This window comes from Merops nubicus, unplaced genomic scaffold (genome assembly GCF_000691845.1).
Source record: "Merops nubicus isolate BGI_N331 unplaced genomic scaffold, ASM69184v1 scaffold5434, whole genome shotgun sequence".
Classification (NCBI taxonomy): domain Eukaryota; kingdom Metazoa; phylum Chordata; class Aves; order Coraciiformes; family Meropidae; genus Merops; species Merops nubicus.
In genome coordinates this window covers 23,735-46,798 of record NW_008604752.1, presented here as the reverse complement: position 1 = coordinate 46,798, position 23,064 = coordinate 23,735, and the positions used below count along the sequence as shown (strand labels likewise).

General features: G+C 35.7%; 1 protein-coding gene across 1 annotated transcript in view; it reads left to right on the top strand.

Annotated features, from left to right (window-relative positions):
• Window positions 1-991: 991 nt before the first annotated feature.
• The window catches only part of LOC103771790 (target of Nesh-SH3-like), a gene marked incomplete at its 5' end in the record, with an annotated part of 43,510 nt that continues 21,437 nt past the window's right edge, over window positions 992-23,064 (top strand). The window contains 13 exons of the mRNA XM_008939101.1: window positions 992-1,066; window positions 1,882-1,956; window positions 2,615-2,662; window positions 4,977-5,051; window positions 6,059-6,133; window positions 7,774-7,848; window positions 8,328-8,402; window positions 9,922-9,996; window positions 13,901-13,996; window positions 18,207-18,317; window positions 20,610-20,693; window positions 21,657-21,725; window positions 22,662-22,874. Coding sequence (XP_008937349.1) covers window positions 992-1,066; window positions 1,882-1,956; window positions 2,615-2,662; window positions 4,977-5,051; window positions 6,059-6,133; window positions 7,774-7,848; window positions 8,328-8,402; window positions 9,922-9,996; window positions 13,901-13,996; window positions 18,207-18,317; window positions 20,610-20,693; window positions 21,657-21,725; window positions 22,662-22,874 — 1,146 coding nt within the window. The remainder of the gene's footprint in view (window positions 1,067-1,881; window positions 1,957-2,614; window positions 2,663-4,976; window positions 5,052-6,058; window positions 6,134-7,773; window positions 7,849-8,327; window positions 8,403-9,921; window positions 9,997-13,900; window positions 13,997-18,206; window positions 18,318-20,609; window positions 20,694-21,656; window positions 21,726-22,661; window positions 22,875-23,064) is intronic.

The window sequence follows — 23,064 nt, the reverse complement described above, 5'->3', positions numbered from 1 at the left end:
TCATTGTGGGGCTAATGATTGTGATGTTTTTATTGTTCTTGGTAATACTTTGTTTGTTTGTTTGTTTTTTAATCACATAATGCAGTTCTGGAACCATTTACATTCAGAACTGAGAAACCAAAGTCAACAGTAGGTAATGATACTTGCTTACTCATGTCTTTCCTCTTCAACACAAATCATTAAGAGCAGACTTGCAAAAACCTGTCACCTTTCTTTGTATGTGCCTTAATAATTTAACAGTCAAGGTTCTCTGTCTCTTTTCTTATTTTCTACAAAACAATTGAGAAGGATCCTTGTGCCTTGCAAGCTGTTATGCACATAATATAGGACTGTTTCCTTCAATATTTAATGGTCAGAGGCAGAAGGGATATCAAAACAGGATCCTAATTTATATCTTCTCAGTCCTCCTGTAGAGGTGGCACAGTTCTAGTTAGTCATATGGTTTGGGTAAGTAGAGATGCATGCTGCAATTTCTCTTTCTCTGCTTCCCTTCCCTTCTAGTTTTACTAAACGAAATTCACACTTTCATAGAAGTCTGAAAAATAATTTCATTTCAGTCAAGTCTCAATTCCACTGTCAGAACAGAATCACTTCAGTGATCTTGGGGTCATGTGATTCCTTGTGGCAGATCCATTTGACTAATGCCTTTTAATAACTTGGATTTTGCAAATCATTCCAGTACAATCTCCATTACAACACATTGGTGTCTTTGTATTTGAAGCTACTCATTTTGTTTTCTTTTATTTTTTTAAGTCCTCTTCTTCAATAGAACCAGTAGTTCTGTCACATGCTTAGTTGTTGACACATCACAGAATCTTATTTCATTACCCTATAGCCTGATTTTATTCCAAAACCCCCTTGTCTTTTGCATCACTTCTATAGAATATCTCTGTTTCAAATCCTTGCTCTGTTTCTGTTGACTGTTATGGGTGGCAGTGGACAGATTCCTCAGAAGATTTTAGCACAGTGTAACCCATTTTCTTTCTTTCAGCTCCTAAAGATACACGTCATGGGCCTTCCAAACCTAAAACCTCACCCAGTCCACGTGTTCCTCCAACTAGAGCAAGTAAGCCCAACTAGAGCGAATAAGCTTATCAGTATTTTTCCCCTTTAGTGCATGAAAGTTTTTCAGTTTGAAAATTGTCAGAATGGATAAGTTCTCTGAAGGTACACAGAGACTTATTGAACAGGCTGTTTTACTGAATAAACAAATTTTGCTATATAGCTGTCATGGAACAAGATAATCAGCTAGATATTTACACATATCAATAACTTGTATAATGATAGGGATGTGGAGGTTAACTCTCATCTTGAACCTTTACACATAAAAAATATGTGTCTTCATTTCCATAAAATGTGACAGAGATATTTGTATTTTCTAGCTACTCATTTACAAGTGTAAAATTGCAGCAATTTCTTATTCCCAAACCTTTGGAAAGAGTTCTGTCCATTTGTAAATTAGTGGCAAATTTCCATGTTTCTTCTGCTTTGACTGCTCTGCTGAAGGGTTTTTTTTTGATGCAAAGTTGACTAAAATGAGCAGCAGATTTTTGGAATATGAAACATTTGAGAAGTGCAACAAGGGGAACTATTAGAACTGCATCAGTTTACTCTGTCGAAAGCTCTGACTGACAGAGCTGAAAGCAGAGGAGAGTTAATCCAACACTCCACTGTAAAAGTCATTTTGTCTTTAGCCTCTGCACTAACCTAACACTGATTACATTGTTGGGAGACCTTTGTGATTGCTTTCAAATAGAAATTTTTTTTTACTTCCTAAAAAAATTTATTTTCAGAGAAATAATCTCCTGTCAGGAAAATCAAAAGCCTTACACTGAATCATGCTTCACAATAACATGTTCAAAACATTGCTCATCTTCACAGGTCCAAAAGAAAGCCGACGAGTCTCTTCCAAGCCCAGAGCATCACCAAGTCCAGATGTGCTACACCAAAAACCTGGTAAATACATTGTTGTTGCCTTGTGTTTGGATATTCAAACTTTCTTTTGGGTGGTCTGTCATCAATGAATCAAGTGTTGATTAACATCTCTTCATATGACAAAGAAATAGATTTCCTAATGATCATTAAACGTGTTTAAAGGAAGATAGAGCTGATTTGTGTTTTTAATGGCTGAGTTTTGATGAGTTGTGTATGTTTTTCAGCCACATGACAGCTGTCACTGATGAATAATCTGCAGCAGATTATTAGGTAGACAACATACAAACTTTATAAGAATGTTCTTGAAAGAAACTACATCAAAAGATGATTAGAAAATAACATACTTGAGGGCCTCTAAATATCTGAAAGTCAAACCTGTCATACGTTTGTGTGCTCTGGAAATGGCATTTGACCCTTAAAGATATACTTCATAGGGATTTGCATACTTGTGAGCTGCCAAACCTCTTAACTCCTGATGGTTCTGAAAGCATCAGTCAAAACTTCCTTTTAAGTGAGTGTATATTCACTAATTCCACCAGTAAAGAATTTTTTCTTTTTGAAATTAACAGATTTAATCGTCTTCCAATCTGAAAATAAATCAGTCATATAAAAGGTTGCACTGTTACCCTTTTGCTTTTCTTTATTGCTAATTCTGTGTATATTCTTGTTTTTTATGAAGTTTTGACACCTACTCCCTTTACAGTTGAACAACCAAAGACAGAAACAGGTAAAGATGTTACTGGTCATTGTTATTTTCATCCTGCTGCTTCTTGGACCAAAGATTATAGAACATTAACCTGTTTTTCACATCATCTGTTTATTATTTGTATTTGTTTTCTCCTTAGTGAACTTAATTCTACTCAGTTCCAGGTATTGAAATATTCCTAGCTATTTTGCTGTCTTCACAAAAATTTTCTTTACTCTCATACACATTGTAATTCTTTTGAAGCTTCTAGGAGACACGCATGCCATGGGTATTGCATTACAAGCTCTGAAATGCTGATGGAAACATCTCCACTATGGTTGTTTGTGTTCTTTCAGTTTTTGTTGCTTGACTCCAGACTTTGCTTCCCTGATCAATTTTTCACCCATGTTTTCACCCATGATTACCTTTTCCTTTTAAACTCCTATAAGCATCTGACACTCAAGTTTTCAACAAAGTCTTTTCTTTCAGCTCATAAAGAACCACAACACACTCCCTTTAAACCTAAAGCAACTCCCATCCCAGATGCTCCACACAGAAAGACGGGTAAATTATCTGGTCTTTTGTTATTGATTTTTAGGTATCTATATGTTAAAAACAAACAAAAAAATGAACTTTGTAACTATAAATCTCTGAGGATAAATAGCTGTGGCTTTTTTAAAACATTTCTTTCTTCATGTATACAGTCGAGTGCTGAAGGTTTTTTTTTTAAGGGGGTGGGAGGCAAAGGGAAAGTCTCTTCATTATTCTGAGCATTTATTGGTATTTTTTCCAGCAGAAATCTTTCCATCCTTCCATGAACCAGATACCACTATGATCCCTCATATTCCCGAAAGAACAAAAGCAACTTTGGGTAATTGTGTATTTAATAAACAATTAATCTATTTTCCATTCTAGTTAGAGAAGATATTCTTAAAGAAAGCTCATTACACCGTATTAAAAACTAACAACGAAGTTTTGCTCTGCTTCTAGATATTTGCTTGATTTTTGGTCTTGTTAAACGTGATAATGCAGGAGCTCATTTGCTTTTGAAGGTTCTTTTCCTCATTTTCTAGCCTTTCCAGTCAGGATGATGTAATTCCTTTAGCTGCTATATAGTAAAAATGGACTTCAAAGAGCAGGCAGTGATTTCTGTAATTTCTGTATCTCAGGTATGGATATTGTCATCCTAAAATACTCTTCTGCTTCACTCCTCATGGTTTAATTTTACAGAAGAAAATTGCAAGAAAGTTATAAGGTGTCAGCTGTAGCATAACATATACCAAAACAGATCAGCTATGTGACACTCCAAATCAAATACTGGTGCTTAAGACCTCTTCTCTGCTAACTTCTAGTCATCCATGTTGGGAAAACTTGCTTAAAGATATGAAGTGTTAGCTGAGAATTCTTTCTTCTTAACTTCCATGTCAGATGTTGACCAAATTAGGGTCAATGAATCCAGGCAATATTGGGCAGGAGGAGTGTTGCTTGAGCAATCTTTGTTAATAATCAGTTCTCTGTCCCCAGTTTTGGAGATAGGCATTGACCATGATTTTTCTGATAATTAAATGGTATCATTAATGAAGTATTAATAGCTATTTAATGATCTTTGAGGTATGTTATTTCTTTTTGAGGAATAGGAAATGAAAAATGCTTTCCATCATGTTCCTATTTTAAAATATATTCCCTGGTTGATACTCTAGGTATTCATCTGATATTTTTTAATGCAGCTTTATGAAGTTTATGTGCCCTGTTGTACACATCTGGGGCTACCTGATGCAATATTCATATGCAGAAGATGGTTCTTCAGAGCAAGTGGGATGAGAAATGCATGGGCTAAGGAGGATACTTTGCAGACCTCTCACTTTGGTGTAGGTCACAGACTAGCAAGTGCTAAAATAACCTTTTGCAGCAAGTGATTCCTACATGGCAATAATTTCTAACTGAACTGTATGAAGATAGCATGATTGAACAGTTCCCACATAAGAAGAAATATGTTAATTTATAAGCCCAGTTTGATATGAAGGATCCACTGACAAATAGATCCTGTCCTCAGGTACACATGCATGGTAGATGCAGAAGATACAGGTTACTACTATCTATTTTTGCCCTATTACTCTATGCTGTTTGTGATTATATTCTCCACCACTTCATCCAAAGCTCTGTATACAATTCTATGGAAGTCTGTTTGTGTCAGTGGACATTTAATTTATTTAGCTTTCTTTGCAGGAATTCCAACTGATTGATTTTTCAGTTTTACCATTACATAATTTGCCTTATTACAGATCAGATCACACTCATGTTCCTTGCAGTGTGTTTTTTCAATTATCATTCTGGGTACTGTTTGTTTTTATTTCAGCTCCAACTGAAAAACAGTTTATTCATACCAAACCAAAAACATCTGGAATACCAAGAGTGCCACACACCAAACCTGGTAATGGAGTAATTAGCTTAATTTTGTGTGTTTGTTTTTAATCATTCTTTCCCTTATCCTCGGGTTTTGTGCTTTTTGACAGAATTATTCATAGCTGGGTTTGTGCTGAAGCAATCAAGTCAGTCAATCCAAAATATTCCTAAACTACACTGAAAATAGCAGGATTTGTAGTACATCATAAAAAATGTTTTTCCTCCCTTCTATTAGATACAGCAAATTATGACTAAAAGGTAGTAATGTGACTGTTCACAAATTTCAGTGGCTAGATAAACTTTCTGTAAAACTTTCAATAGAAAGATAATCTCTGTCAGCAGCTGATTTTTAAGATACTCTGCTACTCTATAGTTTGGGGCATTTTGAAAGTTTTGGGAATAGTGGATATGCTACTTTGTTTCTATTACAGTGTAATATTCTAAGATTCTTCACATTTTCTCCTCAACAGCAATACGTCAGACAACTCCCCAACCAATTCTTACAAAATCTACTACCACTGAGCATTCAAGGGCAACGATGGGTAAATAAGTTTCCTTAAAATTAAGATGCAGATTTTTTTTTTTTAATTTTTCAATGGAGAAATTCCTAGAGAAGATGGTCTGGGTGTGGTATTTTGTGTAACATCTTCCCACTGTCTTTCATTTTGCTCACACACGTGTTTCTTAATACAGATGAGTCTCAGTTCTATCCTAGAAGTAAAGCAGAAATAGCCTACAGCCCAATTCTCATCAGAAGCCTGTATTTGTCAGATCTCCAACCAAACTCAGTGGTTTCATTTTTTTTCTTCCAGAGCAAGAATTTTAGCCACCAACTCAAATTACCCTCCAGCACGTTGCTAGGACTTTTCTGTATTTTGGATAGTTGTTTTGTTTCAGGTTCCAGAAAGACATGGAATTGTTATTGTCTTTTTTTTTTTTTCAGGCATTTGAGGCATGAATTTTCTGTGGGCTAAATATGGCATTGGAACACGACTCCTGAAGAATACAATAATAATCTTTTTCTTTTTCTTTCAGCTCCAAAAGAAACACCGCTCATTCCTTCCAAACCCAAACCATCTGTCAAGCCAGAAGTCTCACAGACTAAACCTGGTAATTTGAAGTTTATGACTCTAAAAGTATTATTGTGACACTGCCTTGGTTACACTTTCTGCTGTCAAGCAGTACTGCAGCCATGTGACACGCAGGATCTGGAGGCAGAAATTAGTATCGTTGTTCAAGTCTATTAATAAACTGTGTCAAAGAGAATACCCCAAAATTGCATCAATTTCCATGGAGAGCAGAAGTCAGAATGGTTGGGGTTTTTTAATGTTTGTTGAATTGGTGGCTAGTAGCCACTAAAAATGTGAGGAATATTCATTTAATAAAAACATACTATGGTAGCCAGCTTCACAAAGTTATTTTCTTTCAGGAGATTTTACTACCTTCCAGCTTCACAAAGTTATTTTCTTTCAGGAGATTTTATTACCCTAAATACATTTGCTTCAATTTCTCAAGTATTTATGAAATTCAGGTTACAGAATCCAAGAGAGTTAGATGCCAAGACTGTAGGTACCTTCTTCCTCTCAGTGACTTTTGCAGTAAGTACAGCAGTTTTAGGGATGTATAGTTATAATAAAGGATGATGATACCTCAACTTTACCCTGGGTATATTTCCATAAAAATTACTATGTAGGAGGGTTACAGGAGGGGGAAAAAAAATTTTTAGGGGAAGAGTGACAACATGGATATAAGGAAGAGCAGCTCCTAATCATTTTTACTGTGATTTAACTTCCAAACAGATCATATTTTCCTTTTAGGCAAATAGATTAATGAATAGTTCTATCATTTCCCCCAATTTTTAACCTTAGACTTCTAGCCCTTTTTATACAGCCAAAAAGAACTTCAGCAGAGGCCCTATTCTTTCAAGAATTGTACATAAATATTACTATAAAAATCAAGCTGAACAGTCCAGGAATAATATTTATTTTCTGAAGGCTTTATTTTGAAAGGTTTTCTATCAAATAACCAAGTTAGATTCCAAGCTTCAATTGAATAATAGCTATTTGTTGTTAATGAATGCCATGTTTTGGTTCCACTACAAATTTACTTTTAGGTGAGGAATTGTAGAGAACAGAACTTACAGGTTTATTGTTTCCCTTTCAAATTTTAAATCATTATAATGATGGATATGCAAAATGAACTAGGTAGGAAAGCTGTTAAAAACAAATGGCATTATTTAGCCACTGCCCCTTATGTTAGTAAGCAGGTTACTTTCCAGCTTCCATATTTTAACTTTATTTCTGAAAGACACAGAGACATATGGTTTGTGCCTCTGGCTGCCAGCTCTTCTTTTCATCCATTAACTTAGACATCTTTCACTAAATTCAATCAAATTTGAGAGTAAGATGAATGTCTGAGAGATAAATACATTACTACAAGCTTTTAGAAATTTTTAGGGAACTGCAAATTAATATAACTAGTGTGAGAAAGACCAAAGACTGTCAGAATTCCACTTTCAAGGCATTTATTTGTTCTGAGGTTGGTGGGAGCCCAGCAAAATAGTTGCATTGTCTGGCTGTCAGCATGGAAATACATCCAGACTAATCAGAACACGTGTCTGTCTCATGTCTGTTAAAATTGTCTTAGCAGATGTGCAGATAGGTTTTTTAAGAAACAAAGGACAGAGATCTTTAAGGAAATCCAACTTCTTTAATTTCACTTTTCACAGAACAATGTTTTATTTCTTGTAGCTCCAAGGGGAACTCACCTGGGATCAATCAACCTCATAACCGTTCATGTTGTGGATGGATCCAAAATGACTTTGGGTAATTAGAATATGTCAGTTTATTTTTCACAAAACTTTACTTTCTCTGCCTTTGCTACATGGCTAAGCTTACACTTTAATCAACCAAAATACCTTCATGCATCTTTGTCATACTCATACGCTAGCCATATTCCAGGGCATGTACAAAATATTGCTGGTTTTCATTTTCCAGCTGCTTTCTTCTTCCATACAATTCATTCTAGAAATAAATACTTCATGTACAAGGCTGAGAAGTCATATAAAAAGGCATTACCTGATCATGTTTTCTTCTTTTGTCTGATTTACTAATGATATATAGATCTTCCCAGCCTTGAAAAGTCTTTTATCTGTACACAAGCATGATTTTCAGCCAGGTTTCTAGCACTGATTCTTTTTGTTTATAGTCTGCACAAAGTCTGAATTTCCTTTCCACCTGTGGTGTCTTATGTTTGAAAAGGAAATCATTCAGCATTTGACAAGCTATAATATCTCCACTTTCAGTTCCCAATGAAACGTACCAGATTTCACCCAAACCCAAAACTGCCTCAGCAACTGAAATTCCACGGCTCAGTTCAGGTAATTTTTAGGATTTTCTTCTGTTGTTGTATTGAGAGTCTGTAGAGCTGAAGTAAAATCAGTACAGTTTAAGGTTTAATGGTTCATTACTACCTTTAACACTATATTAAGTATGTAACATTTATTTTTCCCCTTATCAGGCGTTTTTTGTTCATTGCTCTGAAAAACAAGGTTTAACCAGTGTTGCCTCAAAGATTATACAAAGCTTTTAATCTGTTTATCAGTGCTAGTGCTAGCTATTATTAGTATTAGACCTAATACTACTCTTAGACCTGTGGTGTTGCAAAGATAAATGTAACTGACTTCCACTTTTTTCCTTACAAAATACTAAATCTTAGCTGTAAAACTTATTCCCAAATACAAGTGTCAAAGATGAGTAATATGTTCTTTCCTGTGTTTTATCTGACACTTCAGAAAGGTTGGATTAAGTCTTGTGGATAGAATAACTATTTAGATTCAAATATTAAATAGCTAGCTCTATTTATTTTAAAATTGGAGTTAGAAAAGTTGATAATTTGGCAGGAGATGATGGTGACTACTGGTTAATGTCTTCAGCTTTTAACGTGGTTCACACAGACTCCATAACAACTACAATATCAATATTATTAAGTGGAAAGTGATGACAAGAAAAGATTTCAGACTTTTGATTTTAACTTTGATGATGAGACTTCAGCAGCCCTACACAGTGTCTGCATTGTATGCTTCCAGTTGTTTCTTGGCAATATTTTAATGTTTCGTGATTTTATCTGAATATCTGACTGGGGGGGGCTCAGTTTGGTGTTTTATTTTGAGGTTTTTTGTTTGTTTGTTTTTTACAGAACCTAATTAAATGTCTTAAGGCCATGGATACCTTGCAGAGCTAACTCTGTATCCATATACAGTTGGGTAACTGGCTGTAAATATTTTATATCTTTTCCTAAACCTAAACATGAATGTAACTGGTCAGACTGCATGATGGAGTCATCTGACCTCTAAAGAAACTAGCATTTTCAGCGTGCATTTTGGATTGGAACTCATAGAATTCTCATATATCCATTTGGCTGTATCACATTGGTGCATGGACCTTTTTTTTTCTGGCAAATTACACTGCACTATCAGTGTTCCTTTTACACGTGGCATTTAAACTGACCCTTATTTCTTTTAGCACCTCATAAAACACGTCTCACTTCTGCAAGACCAAAACCATCTGATAGATCACAGACCAGGCCTGGTAATAATTGTTTATTCAATTTGGGATGGGGAGGAGATTAATTTATTGATTAATTTAACTTATTGGAATTTCAAGTGCTGCTGAGAAAAAAAGGATGTTTTTCTTTCAACTAATTTGTCTAGAGATAAAGCTTTTTCAAATCAGAAAAAAAAGAAAGCAAAACTCTATGTATCATCACAGCAAGTGTTACTTTTTCTTCTCTAATGTGGAATTGTTGGCATCACATAAAAGTCTGCTGGGTTTTCTTCTCATGGAACATTTTTCTTTATTCTTCTTTTTCTTTTTCTTTTTTTTTAAACTCTCTCATAGCTCTTGGTGAAACCACCCTTGCACCAGCTAAAGCAAAAACACCTGGACTGCCAAAGTGGATTGTGCCAACGACAGGTAAAGCTGCAGTTTTGTTTTGTTTTTTTCTTAATTTATCAGTAAAAGACAGAAAAGTAACTTCCTCAAATAATCTTGAGCCCTGCAAAATATTTCACTGTGTTTGATTATGTAATTTAATTCCTCAGAGTGCTGTCTGTAATTGCTGCTACTGGTCGTGTCATGTAATTCCTGAGTGTCATTATGAAATGCCCCTGACACCGAGTGTAAACTCACAGCTATCCTTTTTCCAGCCAATCAAAATAATGTTGTCAGTGCTAACTCATAGTAAATCCATATTTTTATATTTGATAAGCATTCATTTATTATTTCAGTACAAATACTGTCAGTTTTTTTAATATGGCCATTGTTTAATTAAATACGGAAATTTGAGATTCTTCACCAATAATGCAAGTTTAAAGTAATAAATAATATATTTTAAATAAATAAATAATACAAATATTCAAAGCAAACCTGTTGTTCACCCACTACTAACAGTGCTACTGTCCCATAATATTGCTCTGTGCTGGCTAGGTTAGGATAACCCAAATAATATCCCATCTATGGATGATTGTATATTGAAATTGAATTAAAAATATCCTGTTTAGAACTTGACACAATCTTCTGTATTACATACAGAGCTGATGACTTAATTAGAGGTGTGTGCCCTTTGACATTTCATAGTCCTTCTCATAAATGAATTCTCAAATTCCAGGGCATCAGAGGCACTTACAGTATTAACTGACCCATGGCAGTAGTTATGGGTCAGAAAGTTTTGTTCTTTGCTTGTGTTGGCAGTCTGCTTATAAGTGAGCTTTCTGTATTTAATTACCAAAACAGGCAAAATGCACACAGGTCTTCATATAGTAGTAACCTTGGCAGAGGTATTTGTAGATTAAAAAGAAGAAAACAACATGATAAGTAAATCAGCAGTATAAACATAACAGTAGACATGTAAATACTTAAGCGTACTTTATTGTGCTTAATGTTGTTTTAGGTTACTGCTAAAGTATTGTTTCAAGCAATCTTATTTTAAATGCTCCTGTTGGAATGCCCAGTAGTCATCAGTATTTCCATGTCTTTATATTAGTGCCAGTTGCCAGGAAGAACTAGAGCTGTGTTGTGGTAGATGGTGTCAAAAATTGTCACAAGATTACTGTGCATTCTGTGTGTTCACAGGCAAATAAGTTCCTTCTTCTAGAATTCTTCTGGAAAATGATACTTCTGCTAATATTTTACATTGCTTAGTTATGTATATCTTCTTTCATTAAGTTAAAGAAAAGTCCTGAAGATGTCTGTTACCTAGATTTTGTGCCCCACCAAGTTCGTCCTTCAAATTAAACCACATGTCCAAAATATTAAGGAACATCTGGTATTTATTATTTACTGTCCATTTCTTTGTGCATCCAACTCTGCTGTCATAGAAACTCTTTGCTATCTTTCTGTGAGTCCACACCTTTCTTCTGAGAAGTGTAGACAATTCACCAAAGACTTTTTTATGTTCATGATATGTTGAGGGAGGGCTGCAGCTTTTTGCAGCTTTTCATTCTGTATTTTCCTTGATGACCAATAAGAGGAATTCCACATCTTCTGTAAAACAGGTACACCACAGTGTTGTGGCAAATGCAGTGTCTGAGCCCATAAATCTGTCTATGCTCACAAAAATAGTTTCACACAAGAGAGCTGAAGTAATCAGTTAAAGAAATCATCTGTCTCTCCCACGTAAAGTGCAATTACATATTGCAAACTGAATTTCTAAGTCTGCAGAAGAGACTTATAAAAGAGAACTCTATTAACCTGAAATCCTAAATCTGAGCAGCTGAGCCAAGACCAAAAAAAGTTTCTCTTTCAGTAGGTTATATGGTAGAGAAATAACATTTTAAGATATCCAGATTATTTTGAGGGGTGGGGAAGTTAATTTCTTCCATTATGAAAATGATATTTTTTTTTTCTATGGTTAGCTTATCAGAATGCTTAACTTCTGATCTAAGCTGATCAGAATCACTAATTGGACCGTAAGGAACATTAACAGATTTTTTCCAATTTCCCTTGTGAAAGAGAGTTTGTTTTCATGCTAATGATCATTACCTTTGTGTTCTACTTTATTATTGGAACTGTGGGTATATAGCCGAGTTCTAGAGGAACTCAAGTATTAAGGTATTTCAGTCTGTTTTATCAAAGGCACTTTTATCAGTTCTTCCCTTAAAATGATCCACACTTCAATGATACTCCTGCTATTAAAGATGCAGTGGCTAGTTTTAAGGTGTTCCAGATCCCATTAATATTTCCAGGAAAAAGATAAAAGACAAACAGACATGCAAGCAATATGTATATTCTGAATCCTGTTAAAAGCTTGGATGAGTGCAGTAAGTCAAAATGCAGTGGAAGTTTCTGGAAAAAATAATCACTTCTTCCTTCTAAAATGTATACAATATTATTTTCATTCCTAGCTAATAAAACTTAGACAATATTTTGATTCTAAATTAGATTGTAAGGAACAGGACAGAGGTCAGGTTTTCTATAGACACTGTAGGATGTAAAAACTAAATTAGATTTTTAATGGCTATTTAGGTGGTTTAATGTGATTTAATCAATGTTCTAGTACATTTTGTTGTATTTATTGTAAGATGAAGCTGAGAAACTAAATATACTCTGACAATGACCCACGGTATACAAGATTATTTCATTTTAAAGCTGTTGCTGGCTTTCTCATGCCTCTTTTCCCTTGAACACCATTCATGAGAAACATTGATATGCAGTCTCATACTTTGTATATCTGAAGATCTAATTAACCTCTTTAGTTACCTGAAGATGAGTTGCAGTTATATTAAACACATCATGTGGTTTTGAAATTTTAGTCACAGAGAGCAGGTGACCTGTGTCCTGTTCCCAGCTTACTTCTAGTCTCCTTAGCTCAATCTTAAGTCAATCATTTAATGCATCCATACCATGGATTTGTGGATTCCTAAAGTATGCCCAGCAAGAATGGTCAAATACTAAATTGAAAAATTATCTGCTTTGTGCTGTTAAAATACTAGTTTAACCTCAAAACAAACTGAGCATTGGATTAGAAATCTATGAAACCTTTATTTGAAGTGTTTGGTGATCGTGTTGAAATAGGGTTGGAATTTGATCATTTGATTTTAAAAGTTTTTTTTTTAAATACATTAACTTTCAGAGGTTTTTCTTATGTCCTAAGAAAGACTGTGCTTTTTTTCTTCCACAGACTTAATGAAACGTCAATGTATCTTCTCGAACATATATAGAGGTTTTATTAATTCAATTATTTTTTATAGGGAAAGCACATCAATTTAACAATCAAGCAGTCCTATAAATATGAGCATGTGAAACACTTGTTCTGTACCAGGAGTAGATGTGTTGATCTTTTTAATGCCATTTCTTTCAGTTTTTTAAAATGTGTTTACATAACTTTTAAATAGGACTTTCTTTTATCTACAAACTGGATTTTAGGTATGTTTTGCCTCCAGTACTCCAAATATGGTACAGATTTGGTTCAGAATTGCTTCAACCATTCAATATGGAGGATAACTGAAGACCTTACTTTGGAGAGAACTTTGCCCTTTGCAAGAACCAATGGACATTTTATTCTTTAAATGTTCTCTATAGTAATCTTTCCACATACAATCTTGTTTTAAGTTATCTCTTAATCTTATTCATTCTCTCTTTCCAATTATAATTTTTTCAAGAAACATTTAAAATTAAATTGCAGGCTCTCTAGATCCAGATGACTTTTTATTTACTTGAATAAGAAGGTGACAGATATCACCAAGTTATCAGTAAAAACATAGGTGGGCCACATGTGCCAGATTTGCACTTAATGTTAGATGCACATTGAATAAATTCAAATTCTAAGTATTCCATGAGTTGGTACTGAACCATAGATACTTATCCCTTTGTTTCACAGATGATGTATATGCACCTGAGGATATCACCAGACAAACTGGCATGGATGTGAAAAAACCTTGGCAATATAGTGACACCTGGGAAAAGCCTATTCATGGTAAGGTTAATAAAAGAAGACAATAGAGCAAATTTTAACAGTTAGGGAAAAATAAAACCACCACCTTTCCTACTCAAAAAGCACTTCCACTAAGAAAAGAAAATAATTCTTAGTTGTCCTCATCAATACCCCTCCTCTTGGCTTCAAAATGCTACTAAAAGATATAAAAATAAGACTATTTCATGATAACTACTTAATCACTGACATATGCCATTTGTTAAAATTACCCCCACCAGTGCTGCATCCTTTTGATCAACACTTCAAGCACTGATTTTTTTCATAGTAAAAATTTGTACATGGCAATGGAAAATAAGGTCAATGCATATCCAAATTGTCTTCCCATTTATAAGAAAATTTTGTTGAATAATAGCATTGTTGGGAAAATTAGAATGTTAGGCTTAAAGTAAAATAACAATGTGAAGTAAATGAGATTTAAAGTGTTTTTATGTATGCTATAACAGACTTATCAATTTGACTTTTTTTGCAAGTCATGAAATCATGTTTTCAAAACAATAAAGATATTATTACTGAAAAACGGCTTCCCCAAATAGGCTTTCAAAAATAGGCTTTTTTATTTCTTTTTTTCTAGTCACCTGCTTAGAAATTTTCTGTTTCAACTGAAACATTGCAGTATGAAATAGTTGTGTTTATATATGCCATGTATGCATGCAAATATACATATAAACATGTACACACACTTGCACGTAGAGAATTTCTTTGTTTCATAAGCATAACCAGGAATAGACCTTGTTGTAGCTGGCAATAGAACTGAAAATAAAATCTCTTTTTTTTAACCCTTGGATTTACTCTTCAGCTGCAACTGCCCTTTTTGGTTAAATTTTCCTTTGGAAACATTTTATTAGTTTTAAAAACACAAATGCAAAGCTAGAACTCTAATTTATAAACTGCTGCTTGCTCCTAATCCCTTCTGAATTTCCTTTGCACCTAATTTACCTGCACAGACAAGAGCCTACCTTGACAGCTGAATTCTGATGTCTTATCTTTTTAAAGTTAATTCAGTCTGAAGATTGTACTTTAAGATTAAGTCCAGCTTGACATACTATTAGTAGTAGCTCAGTACAGACTGTGTAGTGAAAACAAGGACGTTGCTCTGCATTTTTTGTGACTGAATGTCAGGCATTCAGTACTTAAGTAAATCCAGCTTGTGGTTTGCAGAGACTGGAAGGTTTCTTATGCACATAGTTCTGAAGGAACATCTACATCTGGTTTTACTCATCTTATGACATTAGATGTTTAAAGTTAAGCTTTTAGAGCTTTGAAACAAGTCAATACCTTGCACTGTAGATATAAAAGACAGTTGGGTGTGGTTGTGAAATGTGCTACTACTGTTTTGTCATTTCCTTGTATAGTTCTGTGATCTCAGCTACCTTCATGAGGTCTTTATATGTATATCAAAATGCAGAATTACAGAATTGTGCTACTACTGTTTTGTCATTTCCTTGGGTAGTTCTGTGATCTCAGCTGCCTTCATGAGGTCTTTACATGCATATCAAAATGCAGAATTACAGAATCATAGAATAGTTTGGGTTGGAAGGAACCTTTAGGGATCAAATAGTTTCACCTCCACCACTGTGAGCAGGGACATTTTCACTAGATGAGATTGATCGAAGCCCCATCCAACTTGACCTTGAACAATTCCAGAGAGGGGGCATCCACAGCTGCTCTGGTCTACCTGTTCCAGTGTCCCACAGTAAAGAATTTCTTCCTTGTATTTAACTTATATCTACCCTCCTTTAGTTTAAAACCATTACCTCTCATCCTATCTCTACAAGCCCTAGTAAAAAGTCTCTTGCTTTCTCTTACAAGCCTCTTCTAAGTATTGAACGTTTCAGTAAGGTCTCCCTTGGAGCCTTCTCTTCTTCAGACTAAACAACCCCAAATTTCTCAGCTTTTCTTCATGGCAGAGGTGTCCAGCCCTCCTCTGCACCTGCTGGAGCAGGTACATGTCTGTCTTATGCTGGAGGCTCCAGAGTGGAACATAGTACTCCTGGTGGGGTCTCGTGAGACCAGAGTAGAGAATCACCTCCCTCAACCTGCTGCCAACAATTCTTTTGATGTGGCCCACCACACAATTGTCTTTCTGAACTGCAAACAGCCATAGCTGGCATATATCTAATTTTTCATCTGCCAGTATCCCCACGTCCTTCTCTGCAGGGTTGTCACCTGAATCCATGTCACCTAGCCTGTACTGAGACTGGTGGTTGCCCCAACCCAGATGCAGGACCTTGCACTTGGCCTTGTTGAACTTGATGAGGTTTGCATCAGCCCACTTCTCCAGCCTTTCAGGGTCCCTCTTGACTGTATCCCTTCCCTTAGGTGTGCCAACTGTACAACTCAGATTGCTGTAACCCACAAACTTGCTGAGGGTGAACTCAGTCCCACTCTGTGTCATTAGTAAAGATACTGAGCAGCACTGGTCCCAGTATGGACTCCTGAGAGACACCACTTCTTACTGATCACCACTTCTTGATCAGGTGTGATTTGCTCCTCAAAGGAGGCTGCATACCCTCCTTTTTCATGAAGAGTGACAGAGCTGAGGAAATACGTTCCTGGGCCACAAAGAACCCCTGAGACCAAATAAATCCCAATAGTTCACCATGCCACCGTCCTTACAAGTATCTACGCTACCACAAAACCCCTAAATTCCATTGTTTGTCCTATTTTACAAGCTCAGTCTCCACACATTGTTAATTAGATTGGGTAGCATCATAGACCATCACCCAAATCATAATGGAAGTAGCAGAAGGGAAGAGTAGGGATTCTTGTTTTTCCAGAATTCAGTGTAGTAGATTCAACAGGGACACAGTCCACTGAATGTGATGTTTTGGCTTTCATGTATTTGTTGTGGTTGTGTTGTTCAGAAGGTATGGTAGAAACCACTGACAAGTCAGTGCTTGCATAGCCCATAAATATCCTTGACAATCCCATTCCCTAAATATGAGCAGGGGGAGAATTAATCATGGATACTACTATGTAGTACTATCTAGGATACAATGAGTTATTCATACAAAAATTTATTAGCCTTTTTCAGGTCTTTAGACATATTTTTTTTTCATCTCCATCTGGGGATTAAGAATGAATATGAAACCTACAAATACTATTCTCAAAACCATTACATCTTCCTGAGTTAGATAGATCATTATTTCCTGACTTGATCTGGGGGATTTTAAAAAACATGTGTTTTATAAAGTGACTGCAAAAGTCCAAAAGGAAAAGGGAACAGAGAAAGATGGAGATCTTCCTGTTTGTATCTTGCAAGTATTTCTAAAAAGGCTCTCCCAAATTCCCAAATGAGTCTTTGGATCTGCTCCCTTCTCGCCCACATTCACTCTATTATTAGGGTAAATTAAGGTCTGATGTGTAGGGTCCAAGGTACTCTGTGTAGCCACGTAACTCAGAATCAGACCACTTGCATATTTGTTGACACTGGCAGCTTTATAAGACTGATATTACTCTTGAGGATTTTATCCTTTTAGGTACAAGAAGTCTTTTGTTACATAAATGCATTGCATGTATCTCCCTTTTTTTCATAAGGAAAGAAGTGCAGAGGTGAATAGTGGGAGAAAAACCTTTTCTTCTGCCTTTCCTTTGCATAATAAAATCCTTTATAATTGCCTGGAAAGTACAATAAAATATTTTTTAAATATTAATTAAGAGTCTTAGGTTCTCTGTTCAGACCTTGCTGTCAAAGGTCCTTACCAGATGGATTTAATAGACACTGGTGAGAACTGCACATTGAAAAAACACAGTGGGGTACTTCAGGAGTTTCTACCACAGAAATCAGAAACTTTGATCTAACAGGTCAGAAATTTTGTGAGTAGGCTACTGAAGATGTTTCCAAGTACACTGAGGTGGTGTTTATTGTGGGAAGAAGTATCCTCTTGGCTGCCAAAAAATTACTGTTGACAGGAATGACTAACCACACAGAAAACAAATTTCTGAAACACTTGTACAAAATCCCAAAGGGGCAACATTTTTCCAGTGTAAGCTTGGTTTAAAACTCCATGGCACATACTTCCCAAAGAATTTAAGGCTGGAAATACAACTCATTTCAGCTCTTAACCTCACTTTTCTGCTTTTGAGACATGAAACGCTGTTTGAGCAGTCAGAGCATAACTTGTAATGGGTTTCTGATTTTGTGGCATTTGAGGTTAAAGAAATAATAACACTGTCTTGTGATGTCATTCAGCAACGACGTCTCCTGGCCCTCAGCATCCACCTGTACCTCATGCCAAGCCTACACCAATGCGAAGAAAACCTCTGCCTCCCAACACTGTGACTGGTAAACCAGGTGGTCCAGGTACTCAGCCTTTTCAGCATAAATATTATATCATGTGTGAGATATGAACTGCCTAGTAGGATATAGGAGAATTTAATAGTAGACATTATTTTCCTTTAATCTGCACTATCTATTCAAACTATTCTTCTGAAGCACACAGGCCTTGTGTCTTATCTTCATATATAAACTCTTTTCTTTTTGTTTTCCTTGTCTAATTAAGTCAAAATCATCCCTAGTAAAGGACCTGAAAGCAAAATAGCATCATGCAAGTCATCCTTTAAGAAGCTCAACCTTAAGAACATTTCATGTCTAGTAATAGCATTTGCAGTTAATGTGTCTGTCAGATGGCAGATATTGAATATTATGCTTCAATGTTTACTGCCAACTAGTTATTTCTGAAGAAATTCTGTCCCATATATACGGCACAACAATTAACCACTGCAAATAATGAGCTAATAGGCACACAGAAACCTAACTACACTTATTCCAGCTTATTGCAGCTGCAAAGGGTTTAGCTTCATTCATGTGCTACAGAATTCCTGCTCCTCAGTGCCAGTTTAAGAGGACACAGAAACAAGAATCTTTAGGCTAACATACCACGAAGCCACAGACTATCATCCTCACATTTAGCATCATGACAAGTACTTCTCTGTTCACATTATTCTCTGGAGCTCAGTGGAAATACAAAGGTCTTGACTCTGCTGTATTCCCTGTTGGCTTTTTTTCAGTTAGTTTCATTTGGGGCTTTGTGTGCTCCTGAAACAATAAAGATCTAAAGAATTGTTTAGTATTTTGTGCAGCAGATTGGAAGCAAGGCTCTCCAAGCTGGATGAAACAAGCTGTGTATCTACCCAGCAGCAGGGCTGAGATATGGATCGTTGGTGTTTCCTTAGTAATAGCTATGACAGAACATAAGGCATTGTCAGTCTTAAGCTGTAACATAAAAAAAATGTTGACCTGATACATTTTCTTTTGTTTGTAATAATATTTATGCTAATTTCATCCATTAAGTCTCTCATTAATTTACCAATGTTTGGAAATTTCACCCTTTTTTCATACACTAGAGTGCAGCTCATGTGGTAGTCAGCAGCTACCATAGCTTCCTAGCCATTCAAGATGGAATAAATTCATTAGATGATCTGGTTCTTCCTTGTGTGGCCAGTAGATTTTCCTTTTTTTCTGTGTTTCCTAGTGTTTTATCCAGCTTAGTTTTTTAACATCATAATTTAGTGTCTTCTGTTTCCCTGGAAAGACTGTTCCATAGTACTAACAGGAAAAATTTGCTTCAATGTTCTCCTTGGATTTTCCCTTTCATAATTCTGCCTGGTTTCTCTTTCTCATTAACACTGTGATTAATTCCTTACTTGCATCTCTCTTAATCATCCAGTAAGTATGAGTATTATGGGAAGGTTTCTATGCTGATATTAAAACCCTCCTGACTGGAAAAAACAGGAAATAAGGGCTCCAGATCCTTTATGAAGCTGAACTCAAGTGAGAATCTTAATAAAGTTCCACTTTATTAAATAAATTAATGGAAGGTAGGGACTTCTGTTGTTTTAAGCTTGGTTCATCAGAGTTCTGCTTTCATTCACCATGTTCTCCTTGTCATGTGTGCAGGGAATGTAGCTACATTAAGTAGTTCTTTACTTTCTGGGGGATTGAGATTTTACTGTCATACAGGGGTCATAAAACTCAAACTATCTGCATGTTTTGTGAATGTAGTTTTTGCCTTCTACAGCTATTTTGAAAACACTAAAGGCGCCCTTACAATGGATTGTTTGCCTCTTAGAAACCCATTTTCTTTATTAGCTGAGGAGCAAAAGCAATGTCACAAAATCTGAAATAATTTTTAAAATACCTGTTTAATCATGGGAGATAATAGTGCCTCTTTGAGTCAGTTTCTGTTCAAAGTTACACTTTTATTATTACAGAATAGATCATTTCAGAAACAAAGCTTTTTCAGAATAGATCATTTCAGAAGCAAAGCTTTTTCCCTTGGGTCATGTGGTTGTATAAATGTTGAAAAAGTTGGGCTTCATTGCATTTTTCTTACCTTCATTTGAAGTGCATCTTTATTTCATTTAGTAGAAGCTCCAGGGCTATTCTGTAGTTAAATTCCCAGTGCAGACCATAATTAGGGATTCTGTGTTTATCATTATATATGTCTCAACTCCAGCCTTGTTAATATATGTGTTGTATTGAAAGCACTTGTTTGATTGTCACAAACCTGAGTTCTGTTAGGAAAGGAGAAAGTTTCACTCTTTTTGATAATGAAAACCTTATTGCCACAACTTCCTCCTCCTGTCCCTGTAGCTAAACCTGCTGGACCAACACCACCTGTTAGGACAGGAACATCATATAAGATGCCAACAGCTTTTGCAACCCCAGAATATTATGGTAAGCACATTACAACACAGTTCTCTTTTGGGCTTTTGTTTTTGGTTTCATTTTGAGTTGTTTGGTTTGGATTTTTTCCTTGAACAAAAAGGCTACTTTAAATCTGTGAAGGGATTGGTTAAGGCACCTCTATTCCTGAATGTTTCTTTTTGCACAGGACATAAATTCTAATCATTATTCAACAGTGACTGATATTGCTGTGATAACCTCCAAGCTATTTGATGAAACTGCCACCATCTAAACAGAAAAAAAAGATGTAATAGGGTAAAACTTGTGGTTAGCTGGTAATTTACCCTTTATAAAATTGCAAGTTAACTACACGTTCAGATCTAAATCTCTTCAAAGTGGCAAAAAAATGCTTGTTGGGAATATATTGTGTTTTGTCCATTGTATTTGCATCTAAGGGAAATTGTGTTCAGTATAGAGGCTATTTGGCACAACACTGGTGTCATGAATCCTGACTGCTTTAGCACATTTCTGTTCACCAAGATGTATTTACCTTCAATTTTCTTGAAGTTTTGAGGAAGTTGTACACTCTGGAGATAGAATTTGTGATTTCCTTGTTGCTATTTTTAAAGAAGTTCATGTGCCAACATACTAGTGCCATATTTCTATGAAGGTAAGACAAGCTCCAAGGTAAACACCCAGCAAAGTGCAAAAATGCCCTTTTTAAAAGGTCTGAAGAGCATTTTGCATACATTTTATGAACTGAATACAGCAGCAGTCATGAAGTCTGTCATTTTGAGTATGGCTCTCTTTGTACTAGCAGGTAAGTGATGGGGTTTACTTAGCACTCCAGCAAAAGTGAAGTTCTTAAAAGGAAAAGACAGATTTGGCAACAAATGTCTTCCATGGAAGAGTTTTACTATGATTTAAAATGCCAAAGTAACTGTTAAATGCTGCAGTTCTGACACTGAAACTTCATATGCATTGCAAATTAAATTATAAATGTGTTTCTCACAGTTGATGCAACAGTCTTCAGCTCAAGTCCTACATCAGAAACAGATTCTTCAGGCAAACCAAGGTACCAAGGTAGGATTTTAACAGCCATGGTATTTTTATATGGGGAAAACATGAAGACTGACCTATCTTGCATCAAAATTATGTTGTCTGGTTATTCAAAGGCCAAAACTTAATGATGAGAGGAAGAAGTGATATTTTTCTAAAAGATCTTAAAGGTGGTTTTCTTGGTCTAGTAAGACACATTTCTGAAGATACTGCCTTTCTTGCAAGAGCTTATTTTTTGGATCTAATAGACATTTTAATTTTAGAACTAATGTGTTTGTCTTCAGTAATCTTCCTAAGGTTTGGTCCTGTACCACTGAAAATGGATAAGATTTTGAAATCACTTTAGAAACTTCAGGTTTAATGATGGAATGACTCTGGACTAAACTTGTAACTCCTTCTGGTGAAATAAAATGATGACAGGCATTACATCTTTGTATTAGCACAGTGCTCAAAAACTGCAAATGGAATCATAGTGTAATTTTACTGTAGAAGAACAGAAGTTAATGGTCCTATTTTATGAAGTTAATTCTTTCACTGCATGCATATCACCCACTAATACTTGCAGGATGATATTTCATCAGTGGTGCCAGTAGGAATGAGGTGAAGGCACTGCAGATTCCAGGTCTAACAACAATAAGAACCCCAACAAACAGCTTAACATTGAATATAGGGCTTTTAATCTTAAAAATTTGCATTTGACTTTGACTTGTGCAGATTTTTATTGAGTGCCCTGAGATGGAAGAATGAGGTGAAGGCACTGCAGATTCCAGGTCTAACAACAATAAGAACCCCAACAAACAGCTTAACATATAGGGGTTTTAATCTTAAACATTTGCCTTTGACTTTGACTTGTGCAGATTTTTGCTGAGTGCCCTGGGATGGAAGATGTGCACTAGGTGAGGTGGCATTGACACTTTGGGAAAACAAAATGGAATAACAGCTCTTTCTGATTGCTCTTAGCTCCCCACGTCAAGTACATGAAGAAAGATGATGATGTGCCTTGTTCTATCACAAGCTCTCTTGAACATTTTCCTCAAGAAGAAGCTGGCAGCAAGGAAGAAGCAACTCGTCCTCCACAAAATCCTCCAACCAACCTCACAGTGGTGACTGTTGAGGGCTGTCCAACTTTTGTCATTTTGGACTGGGAAAAACCAGACAATGACACTGTTACTGGTTGGTTTGACTTTAGTTTTACTTTCTCAGTGATTTTATGCCATTTTAAAATTAGATTAATCCCAAGGGAGTCTCACACCCCAGTGCCTTTATTTTGTGCTACTGTCAGCTCCAGTGTGGATAAGAAAATGCTATGAGATCAGAATGATATTTTCATTACTATGCCATTGGTGTCAGTGATGACACAAAA